Source organism: Chiloscyllium plagiosum, unplaced genomic scaffold (assembly GCF_037043375.1).
Source record: "Chiloscyllium plagiosum isolate Xiang-an unplaced genomic scaffold, Cpla_swu_hap1 HiC_scaffold_40, whole genome shotgun sequence".
Taxonomy (NCBI): domain Eukaryota; kingdom Metazoa; phylum Chordata; class Chondrichthyes; order Orectolobiformes; family Hemiscylliidae; genus Chiloscyllium; species Chiloscyllium plagiosum.
The window spans coordinates 19,450,157-19,476,073 of NW_028270178.1; the positions used below are offsets into that span (position 1 = coordinate 19,450,157).

The window sequence follows — 25,917 nt, forward strand, 5'->3', positions numbered from 1 at the left end:
TGATAACAGAAAGCACACTGGGGGTTAGAAAGCAGCACCAGAATGCACAACCTTGTTGGAGGTTGCTAAAGGAGGGAGTGCCTGATCTTCTTAAACCACATACCCACGAAGGTAAAGTTTACTTGTATAGGTCAGGAGCAGAAGGTAAAGATGTTACAATATGAAGAGACACAGGATCCTCTCAGTCTATGATGCTGAAAGATGATGAGATATGTACTTCTGAAGGACTGTTGCCAGGAAAGGTACTAGCAATGGGAATTCAGTGAGACAAAAAAATACTCAATTATATAAAGTGAGGTTAGAGTGTCCAGAGAAGAGAGGAGAATTTGTGGAAGGCGTACTGGACAAACTTTCAGCTCCAGGAATACAATTTGGCCTTGCCAATGAGAAAGCCAATTCACTGAAAGGAATGCTGCCTACTGTGGTTGAAAAGTCAGTGGAAACTCAGGCAATTGACTTATTGCGGGAAACATATCCTGGATTTTTTTCCAGAATGTGTGATAACGAGATCATAAGGCTGCCAATTGAAATAGGAGATATCAAAGAGTACAGATAAGAAAGTTGAAATGGAATCAGCAGAGATCCTGTTTGGTCAGCTGGTTGGCACAAAGCAGGAGCAGATAGATGACATGGCAGACATCTTTAGCTCACATAAATTAACTAAGTTACAGCAGAAAGATGAAAACTGAAAGCAATTGTATCTAAAGGCATACACAGAAAAGGAACCCAAATGTATCCCTGAACGTTTTTATCTTAAAATTATGCCTTAATGAGGAAATGGAGGCCACCACATATTCAGACAAATGAGACATGGACAAAAAGTTCATCAAATTGTATTGCCAACGGGGTAAAGAAAGGCAGTGTTGCAAGTGGTGCAGGAACTACCACTAGCAGTCATTTAGGGGTAAGGAAAACACAAGCTAAAATACAAAAACATTTTTACTGGCCAGGACTGCACAAGGATGTAATTGAATTTTTCCAGATGTGTCATACATGTCTGCTAACTGGAAAACCACAGGAAGTAATAAAATCTGCACCTTTAATCATCATACCTGCATTTAAGGAACATTTTGCAAGAGACTTAATTGATTGTACGATCCCTATCTAAAACAAAAAGTGGGAATCAGTATTTGTTAACAATAATAGATGTGTTGACTAGACTTCCAGAGGACATCCAATTATGCAATACTGCATCTAGAGGGATTACTCAAATTTTTCACTAGATACGGATTACCCACAGAGATACAAACACATCAAAGGTCAAATTTCATATCAACATTATTCAAGAAAGTTATGGACAGTTTAGGAATAAAACAATTCAACTCTACTGCATACGATCCAGAATCGCAGGGAGCAGGAGAAAAGTGGCATCAGACTTTATAGACCATGTTGAGGTCTGATAGTCAAGACGATCCAGATGATTGGGATAAGGGAATTCTGTCTGTGCTTTTCCTGATCAGAGGTGCACTAAATGAATCAACCAAATTCAGTCCATTTGAATTAGTTATTCGACATGAAGTGAGAGGACTGTTAAAATTGATTTATGAGAAATCAGTAAATCAGAATTCAGAGATCACATATTTAGACTATGTGTCAAATTTTATTTACGATTAAATAGATATGGGGAGATGGTCAGAAAGTGTTCAAAAATATCACAGCATACTACGAAACAGGTAGCACGCAATTTTAACAGTTTTCTGATAATTTGTTGGAAACACAGAGACGAAATGGTTTAAACATAAATGGTCAGATCATGGTACAATGGAAATATAAAACTGAGACAGGTCTGCTGTCTGGAGCAGTAAGGCCAGTGTATTTGCAGTGCTGGAATGTTTGTCCTCAGTGTTGTGCAGTCTTTGCTGGTGGGCAGTCTTTGGTCTTCCCTTTGGTTGATATGGAGATGTCTTCTCCCACAGAGGTGGTGGCTCATTCCTCAGGATCTTCTCTCTCCCATTCTCAACACCTCAGCCTTTCTTATTTTCCTTCTTTTGTAGACCACACTTTCTGCTGTGTTGATCTCCCGTGTAAAACCATCTCGAGCAATGACCAATAGCATCTACCCTGATGACAGGATGACCATTGCCTCCTTGCGTACTTCCATATGAAGATTAATTTTCAAGCATCCTAAGAAGTAAAGTATCTTATTTTCCAAAACATTACATTGATAATACAGTAATATTATGCATTGGGAATCTTTTCACAATTATTGTAAAATGCTAATTACCAAAGGTAACGCATTTAAATTATGTCTCATTCAACACAGGGAGTATATACAGAAAGTATAATTTTAAAGGGTCCCTGATGAATTTTATTTTACCCTTAATTACATTTCTCAGTAAATGAAGGTGTAACATTGCTTCAGTCACAAGTTTTCAGAGCATTACTCGTCCATCACCTGATGAAGGAAGAGTGCGCGGAAAGCTTGTGATTTCATATAAACCTGTTGGAGTATAGCTTGTATTAATGTGACTTCTGACTTTGTCCATCCCAGTCCAATACCAACACCTCCACATCAATATTGTGGGTCAACTCACAGCAGTCGGACTGCTGCGGTTCAAAAAGGCAGCTCATCACCACGTTCTCAAGAGAACCTAGGGATAGGGGCAACGAATAGTGGCCCAGCCAATGATGCCCACATCCCTTAAAATCATTGTCTAGTGACTTGGACAGGTATTATTTCCTTCGTATTTTGGTCCTCCACAAGGTAACAAAATAACTTACTGTTACTTTGTGTGCAGAAAAATGATGCGTGAAAGGATTGGTATTTAAATGATGAGAATACACATTTCTTTTTATGTGGAGCTTTATTCTACAACCTGTTCAGAGAGATTATCACAACTTCTGGACCATGTGGAATTTGAACCTGCATCAGCGGAATACACATGACCATTGTACACGGTGCTAAGTTATCATACAGTTTTCTTGAACAAACCTGTTCAGAAATGTTATCCAGTCCACTTTCTGTCTTGCTTTCCTGCTCATCTGTAGCCTGACTCACCAAAGAAATCTAAGAATCTAGCTCCTAATCTTCTGCGTTGTTGTCACATTAATGAAATCCCAGAGTACCCACATGCCACGGCAGGCACCAGCAACATTACAGACCTAATACACTGCCTCACAACTTTGACAGGCGATCTATCTGCAAGCCGGTCCAGATGGCACCTGCCCCACATGGGTATACAATCCCACGTTCCAGCATTCACAGGTTATGCACAACACAGCTATCACTCTCATCATTTTTCCATCCCCACGTCTGTTCCCCACCATACCCACCTCCTCAATAACCTCACCTACCCTAACCCTTTACCCAGCTACATATTCCAATCATCACATTCCCCTGTGATCTCATTCACTCAGTCGCCATCACAGACTCATCATGAACTCACTCAGACAAACTGCTGAAATATTGTGAATGAAAAATCAACCGAGGATGACGTGACAACCAAAATGGGAATTGTTGTCTCTCCTCTCCAATCAGTGATGCTTCTGAGTGACGACAGGGATTTAAGATGAACTTTTAAATTCAGACAAGACTATGAACCAAGTTCCCAGCCAGAAAAGAAAATAATCATTGGCTTAAGATTGAGCATAATGGAACTTGAGCTGTATTTTAATGATAATTACCAATGACAGAAGATGAGGGCTCATCATAATGAAATTTGTCAAGTGAAAGCATAATGTCGTATAGTCTGAGAGGCATCCATGACAGATTGGACAACAGAGTTGAAGGGTATGGTGCTGAAAAAGCAGGTCAGGCAGCAGCCGAGGAGCAGGGATGTCGACGTTTTGAGCATAAGCTCTCGATCAGGAATGATTCCTGTTGAAGACTTTATGCTCGAAACTTCGACTCTCCCGCTCCCCCGATGCTGCCTGACCTGCTCTGTTTTTTTTCCAGCACCCCACTCTATGACTGTGATCTCCAGCATCTGCAGTCCTCACTTTCTCCTCCAGACTGGATAGTAGGGTGAGTTACATTGAAGAATGGGAGTTCAAATTCTCGCTCTCACCTTCACTTAGATTGTCTACTGTGATAATGTCTCAGAATGTGTTTAAAATTGTTCCAATTCTGGTGTTCAGTTCAAGGCAGGTTATTTAAGGAACGCTGTTGAATGTTGCAAAGGAGACATATCAAACGATCCCAGGAATGAGGGATTTTCAATAACAGGAAAGATAACAGAAATTGGGTGAATTCTGTTTGGAGCACAGAAGATTAAGACATAACCTTATTGAGATGTTCAAAATGATGAACAAATTTGACAGGGTAAAGAATGATACTCCATTTCGACCAGTTCTTATGTCAGTAACTAAGGGTCACAACTTCCAATTTGTCAGCAAGAAAGCAAAGAGTGAGATGAGGAGAAAACCTTTTACTCAGAAAGTTGTTACAGTTCAAAATATGCTGCCTAAGAGAATGGTGTAGTTAGAGGAGGTTTCAAAACAAAGCTGTATATATATTTGAAAGTGATGAAAGACACTGAAATAGGGCTAGGGTTTGAGACTAGGTGGATAGATCTTTTGGGAGGTGGTTCAGACATGATGGGTCGAATTGCCTCCATCTTTACTTTAAATTCTAGGAGTTTATTATGTAAAATGCTGACCGATCTAAAAATAATCAAGATAAGCAACAAGTCCCTGTGTAAACACTGTCAAATGATCCAGTGCACTACTCAATTCAGAACGATACATTGTTCTGCATTGCTTGGCAATCTGAAAGACATGAAAAAACATGGTAATAATTAGTATTCCATTTATCTATCCACTTTAACTAACGATATTCTTACAAGCACTCAATTTAAATTTACTTCAAATATCTGATAAAGCAGCAATTTTTCCATGAATTTCGACGATGTTTCAGAAGCCTGTCCATTATAAATAAGACAAAAAATAACATATAAATATTAAATATCTGAGCAGACAACTCACTGATTTCCATCAGCCAGGCCTTGCTCTGGATGAGACAATGCAGTGAATGATGATGTTTCCCAGTCAGTCTGTTAGAGTGATCAACTTCACACTGAAGCTTATTGCTCAGTTCCAGCTCAATCAGTGAACTGTTTGACTAAAGAGCCGACACCAATGTTCCCAAATAATCATCTGTAACACTGTTAGACTTTAAGCTGCAGTGATCGAATATCAGAAAGCGTAAAAACACCAATACAGCCATTATTCCCATTGTATTGAATTTAAACTGCCAGCAGTAAATCAGTTCCATGATATTAACATTTTCCAATTTCCATATTACATTCGTTCAAAGTAATTTGGAACTTGAGATTTGCTGGGCATCGTTGATCGAGCAATATCACCAGTTACACGTATGGTGCATTATGTTTGTGAAGTTTGTTATTTCAAGAATATTTCTCACTCTAATTTTGTTATTAAACAATCACCATCGGAACTTTGGATAATTGTTTCACCCCTGGGTTCTCGAGTTGATTCTTATTAAGTCTAAATGTAGATCAGAAAATCAATAATTAATAAATTGCAATTAATCATTTAATCAATACTTCTGAGTCAGTATATTTTCTTTGAGATGCATGCTGAATCGAGGACCAAAATGGCATCCCTTGAATTTTTTCTTAACTTTTTGGTTTCCACCAAACAATTTGTATATAGAGTGTCTGAGTTATACTCAATTCATATCGCTCCCTGTAGGGCCTATACATTCTCTTCCACAGGGTTTTATTCAATTCCCTGTCTTTCAGAGGATACAGATGAGCTGACAGTGCGAACTGTCTAATAAAACTTTGTGTTCTGGTAACCATTACTAAGGGACATTTATAATTTAAGTTTGAAATCTAAATATTTAAGAGTCCATGAAATTATGGAAATAAAGGAAACTTGGTAAGACTAGAAGATTGCACCAAACGACACAGGCTGAATGGAGAGATATCCTCAGTTGGGGCTTGTTAAATATCGAAGGTCAGGTGAATTGCCCAAGCGAAATTTCCCGTAGTGTTCAGGGGTATGTAGGTTAGGTGCTTTAGTCAGAGGATATGTAGAGTAATAGGGTAGGGGAATGGGTCTGTGTGGGTTGTTCTTTGGAGGGTCGGTGTGAACTTGTTGGGCCAAATGGCCTGTTTCCACACTTTAGGGATTCTATGGTCCTATGATTCCATGAAGCTGTTTTCGGTAAAGACATGGCATTTTGTAAGTGTGCAGATACAAACGGACTCCACCACAGAGATATATATCCCTTCCCACTCCTATGCGCTTTTGGTGAAGTCCGTTCCCTCCGCGACCACCTGGTCAGGTCCACACCACCCCCCAACAAGCCATCCTCCTCTACTGGCACCTTCCCCGCTACTGCAGGAATTGCAAAACCTTCACACACATATCCCCCTCACCTCCTTCCAAAAACCCAAAGCAGTTTTGCATGTCCATCAGAGTTTTACCTGCACGTCCATACACGTCAGTTACTGTATCCATTGCTCCCGATGTGGTCTCGTCTACACTGAGGAGGCAGGACGCCTATTCACAGAGTGCTTCAGTGAACATCTCTGGGATACCCGCACAAACCAACCCAACTGCCCTGTGGCTGGAAACTTCAACTCCCCATCACACTCTGCTGAGAACATGCGGGAACTGGGCCTCCACCATCCTCACTCCCTTACCACCCGCCGCCTGGAGGAAGAACCCCAGGACCTTCCAATCCCATGGCATCAATGCGGATTTCATGATGTCTTCATTTCCTTCCCCTGACCTTACTCCAGTTCCACCCTTCCAGTTCAGCACCGCCCCCATGACCTGTCCCATCTGTCCATCTTCCTTCCCATCGATATGCACCATCTCCCCATCCGACCTATCACCATTACCTTCACATTCACCCACTATTGCACTTTTCCCCGAAGCCCCACACCGCTCCCATTTATCTCTCCACCCCCAAGGCTCCCAACCTCACTCCTGATAAAGAGCTTTTGCCTGAAAAGTCGATTTTCATGCTCCTCAGATGCTTCCTGAACTGCTGCGCTTTTCCAGCACCAGACTGTTAGATTTAGAAATATCTATAGCTTTACACTTTGTACTAAGAAGCTGTTATATCACTAACTGATATTAGTTCTAATGAAAGAGCAAATTCCAGAAACAATAACTTTGTCACTCCCCAGACGACCATCCTCATCTCTTGTCCTGCTACTTTGCATTTCTCTGTTAATGAAACCACGTATGAATTACCTGACAGTTTTAACTTTATGCAGCACAGGCAGCAGAAATTGTACATCTTCATCTGGTAGGTCACAACAACTCAGGTCCAGTTCTTCTAACTTGTCAATGGCCATTAATGTGGATGACAGAATCACACAGTCAGCAACGTTAAGATGATACTTCATGAATTGGATTTTATTTCTTGATGATAATGCGTCCCTGATCAGCTGTGCATCTCCAAATTCACGAAAGCAGTACAACAAGTTTAAAAAGGTCTCTTCGGATTTTTTGCCTTCCAGATTTGGATCACATCTTTTGGAATAATTTGTGAGCCAACAAGACACACATTTGGTGACTGCAGGATCAACTTTAGTCATTTTCCAGTCAGGTTTTGTGGTTGAATTGTGTCTGGCAAGTCCAACAAGAAAACGTGACAACAGTGTCAACCTCCCATCAGTAGTTGTGTGCTCAGCATTGAGCAATTCTAATAATTTATTCCTTGTTGTAGTTCGAATTCTCTGTAGAGCTGCAAGAAAGTGCTGAATAATAAAATGATTAAATGCATAAACAGTTGTCTCATGATCTGTGCCTTGAATTTCCATCATTAATACAGTGATAACGTTGGCAAAGTTCACGTTGTGGGAACCAAGTTGGTTTCTGTTAAACACCACAAGATTATTGCAGCATCCATAATAAGCCAGAGCTCCCAGTTTCAACAGATCTTCTGAACAGCTTTCAAAAGTGTAACCACTTCTTCCTAATAGATTAACGATGTAAGTGGAGACTGCCTGTGTGCTGGTTGGATGGAGCAAAGGCATCTCTTGAACTCCTTGTGCTCGAAATGACTCGTATAATGAGCAGAGGGTCAGACAAAACAGGGGGTTATAGCACATTCTATACAAAGTGTCATTCGCTTTAATGTATTTAATTATATCTGACATTGTCTGTTCATTTCTGAAATAATTGTGGAAGTATTGTAGTGTTGCATCAGGCGTGAACCCCAGGATTTGTACTTTTCGATTTACATCTGTAATTCCAAAAGAATCAAATTTCCCGGTTTGGCTTGTGATGAGGATAGAGCAACCCTTCAGTAACTCTCCCTGAATGAGACAACGAACAACATCCGCGATCAGGCAATAACAGTTAGGATCGAGACACTGATGTTGGGATTCGGCATTCCTTTCAGCATCATTGAAATGGATGGTTTTCTGAAATTGATCTAAATCTTCAAACACAAACAATATCTTTTCAGGTTCTTTCCACACATGTTCCAGTGCATCATCTAAATAAGGATAGTTTTCCCGGACTATGGCTGTCAGATTGGTCCTCCAGTATATTAAATTTAAACGTGGAAATTGGAATTGAAAAACAAATTTAAATGATTGGTATATTTTACCTTGCGACCAGTCTTGGATTAATTTCTGTACCATGGTACTTTTCCCAATGCCTGCCTCCCCAACTACCACAGTTGTTCCAAACCTGTCTGTTTCAGTGTCATTGGTCCCCAGTAACATGTTGAGCTGAAGGACAGGTTGTTCCTTGATATATTTAATGAATGTGCTTCCATGTTCTTGTCTTCGATCTTTCCATTCATTTTCAATCATTTCCACCGTAAATGGAGAATCGGCAATCGTTAAGTCTATGTAATTCTCATCCAATGGGCAATCACTTGCAAACTGATTTCCTGTCACGAGTGTGAATTTGAGTCTCTCTGTCAGTTTTTGTAGATGATCCTTGTGCTGAAGCTCTATCCCTTCAATATGAAGAAATAATTCATTATATCAATGAAACATAAAATCGAATTAGTCATTTGATCATAAAGAACATGACTTTGCTAGATGAAATTTAATGGTTTGCATTTGCACTCATCAGGATAATACGTAAGAATTAGTACAATACACAGGGAAAAAAGTGTCTACTTTCTGAAAAAGAGTGTTAAGTGGGGGCAAAATGACGCAGATACTTTAGGCATTTTCCATGGCAACACTTTTTCTCATAAGTGTATCCTTGACAAGTCATCAGTTGAATGCAGTTGAATTATTTGTTTTACTTCACATTGGTATTTCTTGCCAATTGTTCTGATGTGCAAAAAATGAAAAGCTTAGACAGAATGTTTCTTTTTAGAGCAATGCAAATGATTATATGGAAATAACTATTTACTAATAAAATGCATTGAAGGGAATTTATTCTTTTACTTCACAGGCTAAATTATATGATAATAAGACTGTCGCACAGCATTTTACTTTGAGGTATAACCAATTTTCCTGGTAATAAAAATTGTTCCATGATCTGTGACCTGTAATTCCAGGAGTCCGTGTGTTAAAAAAGAGGCATGGAATTTTTCTATTGCCTTCCCAAATGTTTAATGGGTTAACCATTTTGCACATCCAACTACTATGAGCATCTTCAATGATGAAGAAGATTGAACCCATGGGAGCAGCTACATTGTTAATATGCAACTCAGTCCTTCGTCTGTCCATTCCCACAGATATGGCGAGTTATTGGCAGTAATGCTTGTCCTTGTTGACACTCTGCATCCTGCAGAATGTGACTGTGTCTACATCCAAGCCTGGTCACCAGACATAACTCCTCACCAACATCTACATTTTGCAGATCCCTGAAAGACCTTGTTGGAGTTCAGCCAGTATTTTGTGGTGACCTTTGCTCAGGGCAATTACTCTAGCTCACCGTAAAAATATGCCATCCCATAGTATGAGCTGGATTCTCTGGATCCAAAACTTCCTGCCATTCCAGGAGTGAAATTGGTTAACTTTTACTGCACCCACTCTACAACAAGATTATTCTTCCTCAGATAGAGAGACAACACTGCACACAATATTCCAAGTTTGGATCACCAATGCCCTGAATAATTGCAACAAGATATCCCTGTTCCTGTACTTGCATCTTTTATATAAACTGCTTTCCATGTATGCTACCAAATTGGATACCTTACATTTATCCACATTATATTGCAGCTGCAATGTATTTGCCTAGTCACTCAGCCTATCTAAATCACCCTGCAACATCTGTGCATCCACCCCACAGATCAACCTTGTGTCATCTGCAATTTTTGAGATATTACATTTAGTTCCCACATCTCAATAAACGAGTGAGTAAGGATTATACACTGTAGATTAGAAGAATTTGGATTGATCTCATACAAATATACAACGTTCGAACAGGACTGGAAGGGTTAGTCACAGGAAATATGTCCTGATACTAATGGAGTCTAGAACCAGATTTCGAAGTCTTTAAGTAAATCATTTCGAACTGCGCTGGGGAAAATGTTCTGACACATGGAGTGTTGAGCTTATGGAATTCAGTACCACAGTCAGCAGCTGAATACAAAAAAAAAGATATGTTTTTAAGAAGAAGGAAGGAATATGTCTTGTGGCTAAAGGAACATGTAAATGGATGTTTTGCTCAATGATTGACTGTGATCATATGGACTGGCATAATAGGCTTGAGGGGCTAAATGACCCACGACAGATGCTGTTTTTGTGCAACCCGTTCAGTGCAGAAAGAGGACATTTGGCTTCCTGACTCCACACTGAGTCGCCAAAGAGCATTCCACTCAAACCCCTAGCATATCCCTGTGACCTCACACTTCCCATGGCTAATCATCATAGCCTGCACAACTTGGAACCATGGGAAATTTAGCATCATGAAGCTACTCAACCAGCAGATCCCTGGACTGTAGGAGGAAACCAGAGCTCCTGGCAGAAACCCACACAGACACGGGGAGAACGTACAAACTTCATCGAGGCAGAAGGGCAAGGTTGGAATACAGGCCCCTGATGCTTTGAGGTGGCAGTGCTAACTATGGAGTCACTGTGACTCACTGCATTTAAAAAGCTGCCAAAATGATTTCAGTTTCCAAGAATGATACTTGTACTTCACTGCTTAAAGTTTGAGGAAAAAAATATACAAATTAGGATTGTTTTCCTAAGAATTTGGAAGGGTTAGACGTGATCTGTCTTAAGGTTTAAATATTAACGGGAAAAGACCATGTAGATCAAGATATGATTTGGAGATGCCGGTGTTGGACTGAGCTGTACAAAGATAAAAATCACACAACACCAGGTTTTGGTCCGACAGGTTTAATTGGAAGCTTTCAGAGCGTTGACCCTTCACTGTGGCATCAGGACAGCCATCTGATGAAGGAACGACGTTCTGAAAGCTCGTGTGCTTCCAATTAAACCTGTCAGATTATAACCTGGTGCTGTGTGATTTTTAACTTAGATCAGGATAAACTGTTTCCACTTGTTGGGGATTCTAGAATTAGGGGCATCGTTGAGAATCAATGCCAGAGTGTTCAGAAGAGCTGTTAGGAAACACAAAAGGTGCAGTTCATGGTGGATAAGTAGTCAACTTCAAATCTGACTTTGATTTTTTTTTGGTAATCAACAATATTATGGGACATGGGTCAAAGTCTGGGATATGGCATTCGGCCACAGAATCGCAATGATCTCATTGAATGGAACAACAACTTCAATCGCCTACACCTGTTCTGAGATTCCAACTGAGTCGGGGGCTTCAGTCTGCAACGTGCCTGCCATACTTGTATTTCTTCATGTCCTCACAGGACAGTGTATTCTATTTGTGAAATACGATACTTGGAAAAATTCCTATGGTATTATAAACATGTGAAATTGATAGCTGTTCTGAACTGTACTTTTCCTGAATTCATTCTCTGCTTTGAAAGTGGAGGGTGAATTGAATAGCAGACTTTTTATGTCCTTGTATTTATATAGATATTTATTGAACTACTTCAATAGATCTACTTAATAATTTGTTACAAATTTCTTTTTTCAATTCCTTAGTAAAGCATTTGTTAACAGAAAGTCCAGGTATTATTTCATCCTTTTGCCTTACGATTCGAGTACACTCCTCACATTTTACTTTTGAACAAACTTCTATACTGATTGTTGTTTTTGTTTAAAATTAATTTCCATGTTCAGTAAAAGAGCTTAATCTTTCTGGATGTTGAGAAGATATTTAGTAATTTATATTTCTTCACCTACCATTCACAACATTTTCTATGTATGTGTTCAAATCACCCAAAGATATTTCATTTCTTACTTGGTCCATGGTTTCTGGTGCCTTGATAGTTCTGCACACTTTGTATTTAGTTATTATTTCATCATCCAGCATTAAAAAGTGAACATCGAACTACATGAAGACTATTCTATCTGCTGGCATGCATAACGTTCTGCTGCCTATAAAATATGCATGTAGTCACACTGTCTCAGACAGTAACCTCCTTCCACATTGCAGAGAATAGAACGCAATGATGCAACAGTGTTTTTTTACAATTTTTCCATGACCCTGCACTCCTTTTGTTCTTTGCTTCAGATATCAAAGTCATGCATTCATTCAGTTCTGAGTAAGGGTCACTGAAACTGAAATATTAAGTCTGATTTATCTCCACAGATGCTACCAAACCTGCTGAGATTTTCCAGTAATTTCTGTTTTGTTGTTCACATATTCTCCCTGACTTTGCGACCACCTGACCTATCCATCAAATGAATATGTGATGTAATCTGTTGGCTCAGGGGCATTGTTGAACAGTTAGTAATGTTACCATTCAATTCTTCCACCAGCCCAACTTATCATTCCAAGGCTTTCTTTCTCAATATCTTCCTTGCCTGAGGTGTCATGGCCCTCTGGCCAAGCTACCACCGGTCAATGCTCTCAACTGAAAGAGCAGGACTCTAGTGAATTTATGTTTACAACGATATTAACTGGTCTCTGCAAAACTTTCAAAATCTAATCATTTATTGGGAATTCGAACACACTTCAGAACTTCCCTATGTGTATAATCTCAAACCATTCAGGCTCTGCAGTATTGGTCAATGTTCAACTGAACTGGCTCAACCAAGTTCTGCAAACAAAAGCTTTCTCTCATTCACTATGAACTAACGTGACATTTTTGTATTGTTTCCAATTTTCTGAATTATGTCCAGCACTTCCAACACCATGCAGATAATTTAAAAATGTTGAGAATAAATACAGATTGCTATGAACCTGAAGGTAAGTAATATTTTAGTGAAATAAAATCTAATTACTCGCTATCCTTCCTTTATTGTCCCTGAGATTTTTTTTAATCTTTCCTTTCCTTTTGCCTTTTATCCTCAGGACTTCACATTTCACCACCTGATGCTGGGTCAGAACATAACAAAGCTTTGGTCAATTTTTTGCATGAAATGAAATAACCTCATATACTTTCTTACATTGTTTCAGAGGGGGATAAATAGATCATTACACAGACCTGACCTTCCATTAACATTCAGAGTCATAGAGACATACAGCACAGAAACAAACCCTTCGGTATGATTTGTTTCATAAACTAAAGCAGTCCCAATTCACTGTGTTTGGCTCATAGACCTCTGAACCTTTCCTCGCCATATTCCTCTCCTTTTAAATGTTATAATTGTACCTACATCTACAAATTCCTCTTGCTGCTGATTAGTTTAATCTATCTTTATCCTCTGAATAATAAGAAATTGGGAGGGGGAGGGAGAGGATAATTAATACTTCCGAATGACACTTTCTACTGTAAATACTGAGGCAAAGTAATGATCAACTGGTCTGCCTTCTCCCTGTAGTCATTGAAAATATCCCACTTTCAGTTTCTAATGAGCCATAATTACTCCTGGGCTTCCTTTATGTGACTCTACAATCTCTTATAATTTTTCTATCCCGAGGAAGTTTCCTTTAATATTCCCATTTGTAGCTCTTAAAAGCTACTTCGTGGCTGTTTTTTGGTCTTTGTGCCCTTACCCAATCATCACCATTTATGCTGTGTGCACATGCATCCTGTTTGAAATTGATTTCCCAGTTGAATTTTCCCCCTGATCTTATTCTCTGGTTAGAAAGTGAAGAATGAACCCAAAGGAATTGAGTTACAAACTATATTGTCACTGCAGTGATTGCTCTCATTTACCAAAAATTAGTCAACCCTCTCTCCCATGATAGCTGCACTATCCTCAAAGTTTCTTGTTTGAATGGTTTCTGAAATATTTGTAAGTAATAAACTCAGCAATTATTTTTATTTTGCATACAATTCCAGCACATTTTTGCAGTAAGTAATGTGCTGACTATCATCCTTGTCTATGTATTTTTTGAAAGTTCAGAATATGTTCAGCAATTTATATTTTGACACTTACCTTGCAAAAAATCGTTTACATCTGCATTCGAATAACTCCAAGGTGTCTGAGTGCTTACTTCGGAAGCTGTTAACATGTATGTTTGTAAAATTACTCGCAGTCTGAAGAATTGCACAAATCATAAAATTGGCTCATAGACCTCTGAACCTTTCCTAGCCATGTTCCTCTCCTTTTAAATGTTGTAATTGTACCTACATCTACAACTTCCTCTTGCTGCTGATTAGTTTAATCTATCTTTATCTATCTGAATGATAAAAAATTGGGGAGGCGGGGGGAAGAGGATAATTAATACTTCCAAATGACACTTTCTACTGTAAATACTGAGGCAAAGTAATTATTCAACTGGTCTGCCTTCTCCCCGTAGTCATTGAAAATATCCCACTTTCAGTTTCTAATGAGCCATCATTACTCCTGGGCTTCCTTTATTTACTATACAATCTCTTATCGTTTTGATATCCCGAGGAAGTTTCCTTTAATATTCCCATTTGTAGCTCATAAAAGCTACTTCGTGGCTGTTTTTTTGGTCTTTGTGTCCTTACCCAATCATCATTTATGCTGTGTTTGCACATGCAGCCTGTTTGAAATTGATTTCCCATTTGAATTTTTCCCCCTGATCTTATTCTCTGGTAAGAAAGTGAAGAATGAACCCAAATGAAATGAGTTACAAACTACATTGTCACTGCAGTGATTGCCCTCATTTACCAAAAATGTGTCAACCCATCTTAACCAACTTAGCTCCACTATCCTAAAAGTTTCTTGATCGAATGGTTTCTGAAATATTTGTAAGTAATAAACTCAGCAATTATTTTGATCTTGCGTACAATTCCAGCACATTTTTGCAGTAAGTAATGTGCTGACTATCATCCTTGTCTATGTATTTTTTGAAAGTTCAGAATATGTTCAGCAATTTATATTTTGACACTTACCTTGCAGAAAATTGTTTACATCTGCATTCGAATAATTCCAACGTGTCTGAGTGTTTACTTCGGAAATGGTGAACATATATGTTTGTAAAATTACTCGCAGTCTGAAGAATTGCACAAATCATAAAATTGCAACTTCACCATGAAATCAAATTCCCAACAATCTCAAAGTAGTTCTATGATCCTAGGTTCCAAAATTCAACTGAGTCAGGTAACAGCAATCTGCATTGTGTCTGCCCCAATTGTATTTCTTCTTGCCCTCACGAGACTGTGTATTCTATTTGTGAAATATGAAAATTTCAAAACGTATTTATGAAGTACAGACATGTAAAATGGATTGCCATTCTGAACTATATTTTTCCTGAATTGCTTTCTTGGTTTGAAAGTGGAGAATGAACTCAAAGGAATTGCATTGCAGGCTACTTATGTCTCTGCAATTTTGTATATACATTTGTTGAAAATTAATGATCGTGTGTCAAATAGTCTAGTTTAGCTCATTTGGCTGGATTGTTGGTTTACAGTGCAGTGTGATGTCAACAGCATGGGTTCACCGTGAAGCACTCTCCTTCTCAACCTTTTCCCTTGCCTGTGATCTGGTGGCCCTCAGGTTAAATCACCACCAGTTGCTTCTCTCTAATAAGAGAGCAGCCCCTATGGTCTCGTCGGAACTATGGCGACACAAGAACAGCAGTCTAGTTAACAATTTGTTACAAGTTTCTGGTTTCAATTATTTACTGAAGCATTTGTAAACAATAAGGCTGGATATTTCGTCGTCCTTTTGCGTTACGATTTGAGTATTTTCGACCAACGTTCTGTGCTGATTGTTGGTTTCATTTGACAGAAAACTCCACATGCAGTAAAAGTTTAAATTTGCTGAATGTTGAGAAAGTATTTATTAATTTATATTTATACACTTACCCCTTAGAATATTTTCTACGTACGTAATGGAATCACTCAAAGCTGATTGAATTCTTACTTTGTCCAAAATATCTGTTGCCTTTTAGTTTCACACACACTGTATTTTGTTATCATATAATCGTCCCCTATTAAAATGTGGAAGTGTCACTAAACAAAGACTGTCCATCTATTTGATTAGATTATGGTCATGCATAACATGCTGCTGTCTATAAAATATAAATGTAGTTACCCTCTCTCATACAATGATATCCTTCTACATGGCAGAAAATAGGACACAACAGTGCATCTGTGCTTTTTACAATTTTAACCTGACCCTGCACTCTTTTTGTTCTTTGCTTCAGATATTAAAGTCATGTGATCGTTCAGTTCTGAGGATGGGTCACTCAATCCAAAATGTTACCTCTCATTTCTCTCAACAGATGCTGCCATACCTGCTGAGCTTTTCCATTAATTTCAGCTTTTATTGTTTATATATTCTCCCTGAGTTTGCGACCACCTGACCTATCTGTCAAAAGAATGTGTGACATAATCAATTAGCTCAAGTGGACTGGTAACCAGTTAGTGATGCCACCATTCAATCCTTCCACCAGCTCAGGTTAACACTCCAGTGCTCTCTTTCTGAACCTCTCCCCTTGCTGAGGTGTAATGACCCTCCAGTCAAACTACAACCTGTCAACTCTCTCAACTGAGAGAGCAGGACTGTGGTGATTTTATCTTTACAACGAGATTGCTTGGGCCCTGTTAAACATGCAATAAATATCCAGTCATTTATTGATAATTCCACCATCCTGAAAACATCCCTCAATGTATGATCTCAAACCATTCTGGGTCTGCTATGTGTGGCACTGTTCCATTGAACTGTCTTAATCAACTCCTGCTGACAAAACCATTCTCATTGACTATCAACTAACTTGACACTTCTATAACGTTTTCAATTTTCTGAATTTGTCCAGCACTTTCAATGCCATGTAGCTGACATAAAAATAAAAAAACTGATTGCCATTGAATCCAAAGGTAAGTTGCATTTTAGTAAACTAAACGTTCATTACACATTATCCTTCCCTTCTTGTCTCTGATAAATTGTTGATCTTTCCTGTCAACTTGCCTTGTTGCATCTGGACTTGACATTTCACTAACTGATGCTGGAACCTACCTTAACAAAGCTTTACACAAATTTATATTCTATGTATAAAATAAGTAACCTCATTGATACTTTCGTACATCGCAATCAATGATGAGAAATAGAATGTCACACAGACCTCAGATTAATCTATGGAGTTTTTGAGTCATTCAGCACAGAAACAAACCCTTTGGTACAACTTTTTTCACAAATGGAACCAGTCCCTTTCATCTGTGGTTAGCCCATACCGCTCTCAACATTTCTTATTTATCTAATTCTCCAAATGCCTTTAAATGTTGCGATTGTACCTGCATCTACAGCTTCCTCTTTCTGTTGAATAGTTTGGCCTATTTTTGTCTTTCTGAATGATAAACGGAGGGGGTGGGGGGGGGGGGGGAGGGTGAGTATAATTAATAATTCACAAATTGACACTTTCAAATTCAAATACTGAGGAAAAGTAATTACTCAACAGATCTGCCTTTTCTCCCAGTCATTGAAAAGTCCCCACTTTCAGTTTTTAAAGAGCCATCATTGCTCCTGAACTACCTTCGCGTAACTCTAAAGTTTCTTGCTATTTTGATGTCCCTGGCAAGTTTCCTTTCATATTCCCCATTTGTAGATCTTATCAGCTACTTTGTAACTGTTGTTCATCTTTGTGTTCTTCCTCAATCATTAGGGTATTTGCTGCTTTTGCTGTTAGATAGACTAACCATTTGGAAGTGATTGTTCTTCTGACATTTTCGGGTTTCCTGCTCTTATTCCGTGTTTAAAAGTGAAGAATGAAATCAAATTAATTGAATTACAAACTTTGTATGTCCTTCCAATCATTGCTCACATTTATCCAAAATTAATCATCACATATCAACAGATTTAATGAACAATTTCTTTAAGAATTCGAGTTTCAATAGATTCTGGAACATTTGTAAAGTAAGAAAACAGCTATTACTTTATTTTGCCTCACAAATGCAGCATATGGGACGTGTTACATTTTTGTAAAAAATAACATGTTGACTATCATCATTATTTTAGGAAAGCTTTAATCAAAGTTTATTGTTTGAATGTAGAGGGGATCTTCAGCAACATACATTTTGACACTTACCTTGATGACTGTATCTTTGGCCTCTATTCAAATTAAGCGGAGTTGTTTCATTTTCTATTCTGAAAGCTGTTAACATATATGTTTGTTTAATTACTTTCTGTCTGAAGAATTGCACAAATCATAAAATTACTATTTCAAAAATTTAATCATATTCTGACACTTATTCACCAATAAAGAATCGAAATGATAAACTAAACAAAACTAATCAAAATTGAGTTGCCTTCGTGTCTAACTTTGAAAGTAATAGAAACCTCACTGGGTGCCGCATTGGTCACGAGAGAAAAATCGATATATTCTGTAAAAATGAAAGATCAGAGGAGAGTTTCATGTGCACTCAAAATAGACACACTTTAAGCTGCCACTTCATTTTCTAAAGACTGCTTAGGATCGTTAACATACGATCCTAAACGATAATGTCGCTCTTAACTCACCGTTTGTACCTTCAGTATAATTACTTTGCGAGGATTGTTGCAATCGCTCTTCATCAGAAGCTGTTCTCTTTGACATTCGATAGAGACGACAATAACATGCCGCCAATATTAAAATAATTACGAAAGCTACGATGACAATAATAATTAAAACAATTTTTACTGCATCCATTCCTACTGTAGCTTCATGTCCTATTTAAAAAAAAAACACCAATCAGTTGTCATCATTGTAGGTTATTTTAATTTTTCGTTTAATTCAGACTGATTAATCTATTCTTCACTTCCCGAGAACCTTGACTGAGCTCAGACCCCACGTTTGATTTCGTGCCCCAGAGTCACTTTGCAGCTACTATGCACAATTATGCATGCAAAACGTCCTTTAGATTTGTTATGGACCAGGCCAGACCCCACAAAATATTTTAAGAAGGGAGCCTAGGCCCTAACTTTTGTCTAAAGTTAGATGTGCTGTGGGTGCCCCAGGTGTGATGCAATATAAACCACTAGGCTTTAAAAGCAAAATACTGTTTATATAAATATTACAGTTAAAATACAAACAAAAAAAGTGTGTAATTTAGAATAACTTATCTATTGGAAAACTTAACAAAATACTCAATACAGTAACTTAACTAATTAACTGCTGCAGTATAGTAACATCCCATAAACACACCCCTTGGCCAAAAGATGAATTCAAACACAGATTCTTGCAGGCAGGAGGGAATAACATTCAGAGAGAGTTTTCAGAAAAACTCAGTCAAGAATCATTTACTGAAACATGCAACCCTTCTAGTGCTCAAAAATCTTGTGACGGCTACAGCTAAAAAAAAACTAGAAAACTGAACTGGGGCATAACTTTCATTGTTAATGTGTTTTTAAAAAGAAAAATCAGTATTGGTTTAGACCGTTACCCTGGTCAGCTCAGAACCTCTGCCTTTAGACTCCTCTTTTCAAAATATACCGAGGACAAAATAGCCTTTTCCAAGTGACAGCATCGTCACACCTCCCCCTTTAAAGAGAAACAACCATCGATTTAAACCCATGAGTCTCACTGTGTTAGCACACAACAATATGTGTATTGATTTTAACTATGCAAACATTCACTACTATATTCTATGTCAGTCTGTTTATACCTGGCACCGCACACCTCCATATTGCTTCATTCAAGTTGTGTCAACGCGTCAGCAATAACATTTTTTGTCCTGCCATATGTATAATTTTCAAATTGAATGGTCACAATAATCAGCTCCATCTAAACCATCTGGAAATTTATCATTATATATCTCCAAAAATATTAATGGGTTATAATCAGTGCATACCATTGTCCCTGTCATATTACTGGCAATATAAATGTTGAAATGTTGCAACGCCAAAATCAAGATCTCCTTCTCAATTGTAGAATAATTTTGTTGATAAATGCTCAATTTCCTTGAGAAATGTGTGATAGGTCTTTCTATCTCCTCATTGTGTTCTTGTAAGAGTACAGCACCGATCCCACATCAATTGCATCGATAACCACCTTGAATGGGGTTGCGTAATTAGGTTTGGCTCATAATGGGGCAGTGGTCAATTGCTTTTTGACAGCCCTTCATCACTGAAATTTTCTACACTTCTTCAGTAAGTCAGTCAGTGGAGCAACCACACTGCTGAAATTCAGTGCCAACTTTCAAGAAAATCCACACCAGTAATCTTTGTTTTCACATTCCATGAGGCTATCTGTCAATATACAATAATATGGTCCAGGAAATTGACTTGGGCTTTGGCGAATTCATTCTGAGTGAAGTTTATCACCAAACCTGCCTCCCAAGGTCAATCAAATAATTCTGATAATTGCTGTAGTCCTTCCACCTGGGACTAAAAATCACCAGGCCATTTATGTATATTAAACAATTGGGTAATCTGGAAACAATTTAATACGTTAGTCTTTCAAATGTGGCTGGCACATTTTTCATTCCCTGTCATGACTACAAATTAGTATAGTCCATTTGGTGTTAGGAAAGCTGAAATTGTCTTCACTCTTTTGAACGAATTTACCTGCCAGCATCCTCTGAGTAGGTCCAACTTAGTAATATAAGTTGATTGTCCCACCATTTCAATATAGTCTTCCAATGAATCAGATTTTGTAAATGTATTGACTTTGCAATAGTCTACAGATAATTGTTAGGTACCGTCTGGTTTTGGCACAATTACTATGTGTAAGCTCTAGTCAATGTAACTCGCTTTGATTAAATTATCTTTGAGCATGTGCTCAACCTCTTTTGGAGCATGTACCAACATTACAGGGTTAAGTCTATAAGGATGCTGTTTGATTGGAACAGCGTATGTTATATCTATATCATGCAGAGTTTATTCCCACATATCTCTCCATACAATTGTAACAACAATTTCAGGTCATCTTGATTTTCATCTGGAACGTAGCACAATAATTTATCAGAATTTCTGAGAAAATCCTCATTGCCCAATCTAATTTGAGGAATGCAGAATCCAGAATTCTCTTATGTTGGTTCTTCACTCTGTGTTGACATCAAAATCACATTCTTTTACTTTCCTTCCCTATAAAAATATCTTTTGTGCAAATTCACAGGACACACTCTGTGTGATTTATTTCCATCTGGAGTCCTGATCAAATAGTTTTCATGACTCAATCTCCTTTGGTTCGATAAGTACACCTATCACTAGAAGTATCGCTAACATGTTATCGCCAGTAGCAACATTGCTAATTTTGGTTTTTCTATCTGCTTCCTGTTTTATTATGTACTGTGATTTTTTTAATTGCTAATTAGCCAACTCCTCCACTTTATAAGCATTAAAAAAAATTGACACATAGTCCAATATGTGGTCTCAAACTCTGACTTATCAATTTCTTCTTAATCAATTTCATGTTTCTTTCACCTCATGCCCAAAAAGCTGAATTCAAAAGGACTGAATTTGGAAGACTCATTTGACACATCCCGACTGGCAAATAGTGCAAACAGAATTTCTTTTTTCCATTCGTCTCTCCAGCATTGACTCTAAGCAATTTGCATGGTCTTTAAAGTTTGATGCCACCTTATCTAATGGTCACTACAATCCTAGAAGGACACGATGGATTTGAATTGTTTAATTCCTAAGCTATACATAGCTTCATGAATAATTTTAAAGCAAAAATGGAGCCTTGATCTCATTATGTCTCTGTGAGTAGTCTATATCTAGTGAAAAGTTTGAGTCTGAAATCCGTTTAGCTGTGATAATGTGCAATGGAATGTCGTTTAGAAAACTGTTAGACACATCCATTATAGTTAACAAATACTAATCCCCACTTTTTGAGTTAGTTAGGAGTCCTATGCAAGCAATTAAGACCATTGTAAGACCATAAGACCATAAGACATAGGAGCAGAAATTAGGCAATCCAGCCTCTCAAGTCTGCTCCGCCATTCAATCATGGATCATAAGTTTCTCAACTCCATTCTCCCACTTTCTCCCTGTAAGCATTTATCCCTCTGACAATCTTTATGACACAGCAGTGAACCCTTCTGTTAATTAAACCAGACATTGAGAAGAGCTCAACTCACCTCATAACCTGTTTAAATATGAGTGACAGAGAACTACCGAATTTCATCTATTTCATCTATCTAAAGAAAATAACATGTTTTAACTCTAAAATTGAACATTAAACAATAATGATTCTTAACTCAAAACCCCCTTTCTCTTAACTGCCTTAGTGCCTCCAACTCTATAACAATATGTTGTTTGAATAAGATATTTATTAAAATTACATCAGCTTAGTTTCAAAACCACACAGCCACTGTCGTCATCCGTGTCTTTCTTCTTCTGCCTGAAGATCTCCCTGAGCCACCGTTTCTTTCTGTGAATATGTTTCACAAGAAATGATATCTTTGCCAGACAGTTTTTCCTAATTTCTTAGATCTATTTGATGGCAGCTGCTCTCCTTTAAAGGTACAGTACATTCCTTCAACTTCATTCCTAATGAAGGGCTTTTGCCCGAAACGTCAATTTTACTGCTCCTCGGATGCTGCCTGAACTGCTGTGTTTTTCCAGCACCAATCTAATCTTCAACTTCATAGCCCAATCAAGAACTAATCTATCTCTTTATCAAAAATATCAAATGCAGTCACAATTTGAGATCTTTTTCCTTTCAATTCTAGAGGAATATATTTCACTTCGGCCCAGTAGTATTGTTTCAATTGATATCACAGACAGCTTCTCCTGTTCAACCTGTAAGAATAATAGGGTGATTATGGGAGGGGATTTTAACTTTCCAAACATAGACTGGGACTGCCATAGTGTTAAGGGTTTAGATGGAGAGGAAATTGTTAAGTGTGTATAAGAAAATTTTCTGATTTACTATGTGGATGTACCTACTAGAGAAGGTGCAAACCGTGACCTACTCTTAGGAAATAAGGCAGGGCAGGTGACGGAGGTGTCAGTGGGGGAGCACTTTGGGGCCAGCGACCATAATTCTATTCGTTTTAAATAGTGATGGAAAAGGATAGACCAGATCTAAAAGTTGAAGTTCTAACTTAGAGAAAGCCATTTTTTGATTGTATTAGGTAAGAAATTTCAAAAGCTGATTTGGGGCAGATGTTCACAGGTAAAGGGACGGCTGGAAAATGGGAATCCTTCAGAAATGAGATAACGAGAATCCAGAAAAAGTATATTCCTGTCAGGGTCAAAGAGAAGGCTGGTAGATGTAGGGAATGCTGGATTACCAAAGAAATTGAAGGTTTGAATAAGAAAAAGAAGAAAGCATATGTAAGGTATAGACAGGATAGATCGAATGAATCCTTAGAAGAGTACAAAGATAGTAGCGGTATATTTAAGAGGGAAATCAGGAGGGGACATGAGATCGCTTTGGAAAATAGAATTAAGGAGAATCCAAAGGGTTTCTACATACATTAAGGACAAAAGGGTAACTAGGGAGAAAATAGGGGCCCTCAAAGATCAATAAGGAGGCCTTTATGTGGAACCACTGTAAATGGGGTAGATAGTAAACAAGTATTGTGCATCAGTATTTACTGTGGAAAAGGATATGGATGATATAGGCTGTAGGGAAATAGATGGTGACATCTTGCAAAATATCCATATTAAAGGAGGAAGTGCTGGATGTCTTTAAACGCATAAAGGTGGATAAATCCCCAGGACCTGATCAGGTGTACCCACGAACTCTGTGGGAAGCTAGAGAAGTGATTGCTGGGCATCTTGTTGAGATATTTGTATCATCGATAGTCACAGGTGAGGTACTGGAATTCTGGAAGTTGCCAAACATGGTGCCACTGTTTAAGAAGGGTGGTAAGGACAGGCCATGGAACTAAAGATCAGTGAGCCTGACGTTGGTGGTGGGCAAGTTTTGGAGAGAATCCTGAGGGACAGGATGTTCATGTATTTGGAAAGGCAAGGACTGATTAGGGATAGTCAACATGGCTTTGTGCGTGGGAAATCATGTCTCACAAACTTGATTGAGTTTTTTTGAGGAAGTAACAAAGAGGATTGATGAGGGTAGAGCAGTAGATGTGATCTATATGGACTTTCAGTAAGGCGTTCGACAAGGTTCCCCATGGGAGACTGATTAGCAGGGTTAGATCTCATGGAATACAGGGAGAACTAGCCATTTGGATACAGAACTGGCTCAAAGGTAGAAGACAGAGGGTGGTGGTAGAGGGTTGTTATTCAAACAGGAGGCCTGTGACCAGTGGAGTGCCACAAGGATCTGTGCTGTGTCCTCAACTTCTTGTTATTTACATAAATGATTTGGATGCAAGCATAAGAGGTACAGTTAGTAAGTTTGGAGATGACACCAAAATTGGAGGTGTAGTGGACAGCGAAGAGAGTTACCTCAGATTATAACAGGATCTGGACCAGATGGGCCAATGGGCTGAGAAGTGGCAGATGAAGTTTAATTCAGATAAATGCAAGGTGTTGCATTTTGGGAAAGCAAATCTTAGCAGGACTTATACACTTAATGGTAAGGTCCTAGGGAGTGTTGCTGAACAAAGAGACCTTGGAGTACAGGTTCATAGCTCCTTGAAAGTGGAGCCGCAAGTAGATAGGATAGCTAAGAAGGTGTTTGGTATGCTTTCCTTTACAGGCCAGAGTATTGAGTGCAGGCGTTAGGAGGACATGTTGTGGCTGCACAGGATATTGGTTAGGCCACTGTAGGAATATTGCATACAATTGTGGTCTTCTTCCTATCGGAAAGATATTGTGAAACTTGAAAGGGTTCAGAAAAGATTTACAAGGATCTTGCCAGGGTTGGAGGATCTGAGCTATAGGGAGAAGCTGAACAGGCTGAGGCTGTTTTCTCTGGAGCGTCGGAGGCTGATGGGAGACCTTATAGTGGTTTACAAATTATGAGGGACATGGATAGGGTAACCAGACAAAGTTTTTTCCCTGGGGTCGGGGAGTCCAGAACTAGAGGGCATAGGTTCAGGGTGAAAGGGGAAAGATATAAAAGAGACCTAAGGGGCAACTGTTTCACACAGAGGATGGTATGTGTATGGAATGAACTGCCAGAGGAAGTGGTGGAGGCTGGTTCAAAATTGCAACATTTTAAAGGCATTTGCATGGGTATATGAGTAGGAACTGTTTGGAGGGATATGGGCTGCATGCTGGCAGATGGGATTAGACTGAATTGGGACATCTGGTCGGCATGGAAGGGTTGGACCGAAGGGTCTGTTTCATTGTTGTACATCTCAATGACTCCAATTGCATTAAATGCCAGTAAAAGCAGCTGAATCAAATGATCAGCAAAAAAATAGACCAATACTTTGGAAAAGTATGACTCTATTTGTACACAAACGTAGCATAACTAACACATTGCTTCCAATTATTTTTGGCTTTGCATAATTTCAGAATCGAAACTGACAATAAGAAGTTTTGCATTGCAAATTTTCATGGGTTATGTCCTCAATGCACTTTCTATTACAATAAAGTTCACAAATTCTCTCTTCAAGTCTACATAAAGACCGAAACCTGCCAAATTCTGCAAGTGGTAGTGATAATAATTGGTGCTGTCTCCACGATGAGCAATTAAACAAAGTAACTTGACTGAATACAAGCCAGGACTTACCTTCTTTGAAGTTTTAGATTTCTTGTAAAAGAGCCCTCTCACCTTTCCCTTCGCTGAAAC

At 38.5% G+C, this 25,917-nt stretch overlaps 1 protein-coding gene and 1 long non-coding RNA gene across 2 annotated transcripts; both read right to left on the reverse strand.

The window, feature by feature from the left end:
* Nucleotides 1–1,586: 1,586 nt before the first annotated feature.
* On the reverse strand, nt 1,587–25,917 carry LOC122544086 (NACHT, LRR and PYD domains-containing protein 12-like). Its single transcript, XM_087981578.1, has 5 exons — nt 25,858–25,917; nt 18,801–18,989; nt 18,370–18,435; nt 7,171–8,893; nt 1,587–4,707 (listed from the first exon to the last, which is right to left on the reverse strand). Exons 2-5 carry the CDS (start codon nt 18,967–18,969, stop codon nt 4,668–4,670), a joined length of 1,998 nt encoding a protein of 665 aa, XP_087837704.1. The 5' UTR covers nt 18,970–18,989; nt 25,858–25,917; the 3' UTR covers nt 1,587–4,667.
* LOC148138374 (uncharacterized) lies at nt 11,670–18,031 on the reverse strand. Its single transcript, XR_015753937.1, has 3 exons — nt 17,981–18,031; nt 14,310–14,375; nt 11,670–11,768 (listed from the first exon to the last, which is right to left on the reverse strand). It is a non-coding gene; the product is annotated as an uncharacterized LOC148138374 (long non-coding RNA).

Excerpts from the sequence above, each read along its gene's own strand:
- LOC122544086 (XM_087981578.1), bottom strand. The coding sequence starts at position 18,969 with ATGGATGCAGTAAAAATTGTTTTAATTATTATTGTCATCGTAGCTTTC. Across the intron at positions 18,436-18,800 it reads TTATACTGAAGGTACAAACG|CTTTCAGAATAGAAAATGAA; the intron begins GTGAGTTAAGAG and ends ATATGTTAACAG. Across the intron at positions 4,708-7,170 it reads CATAAAGTTAAAACTGTCAG|ATTGCCAAGCAATGCAGAAC; the intron begins GTAATTCATACG and ends CATGTCTTTCAG.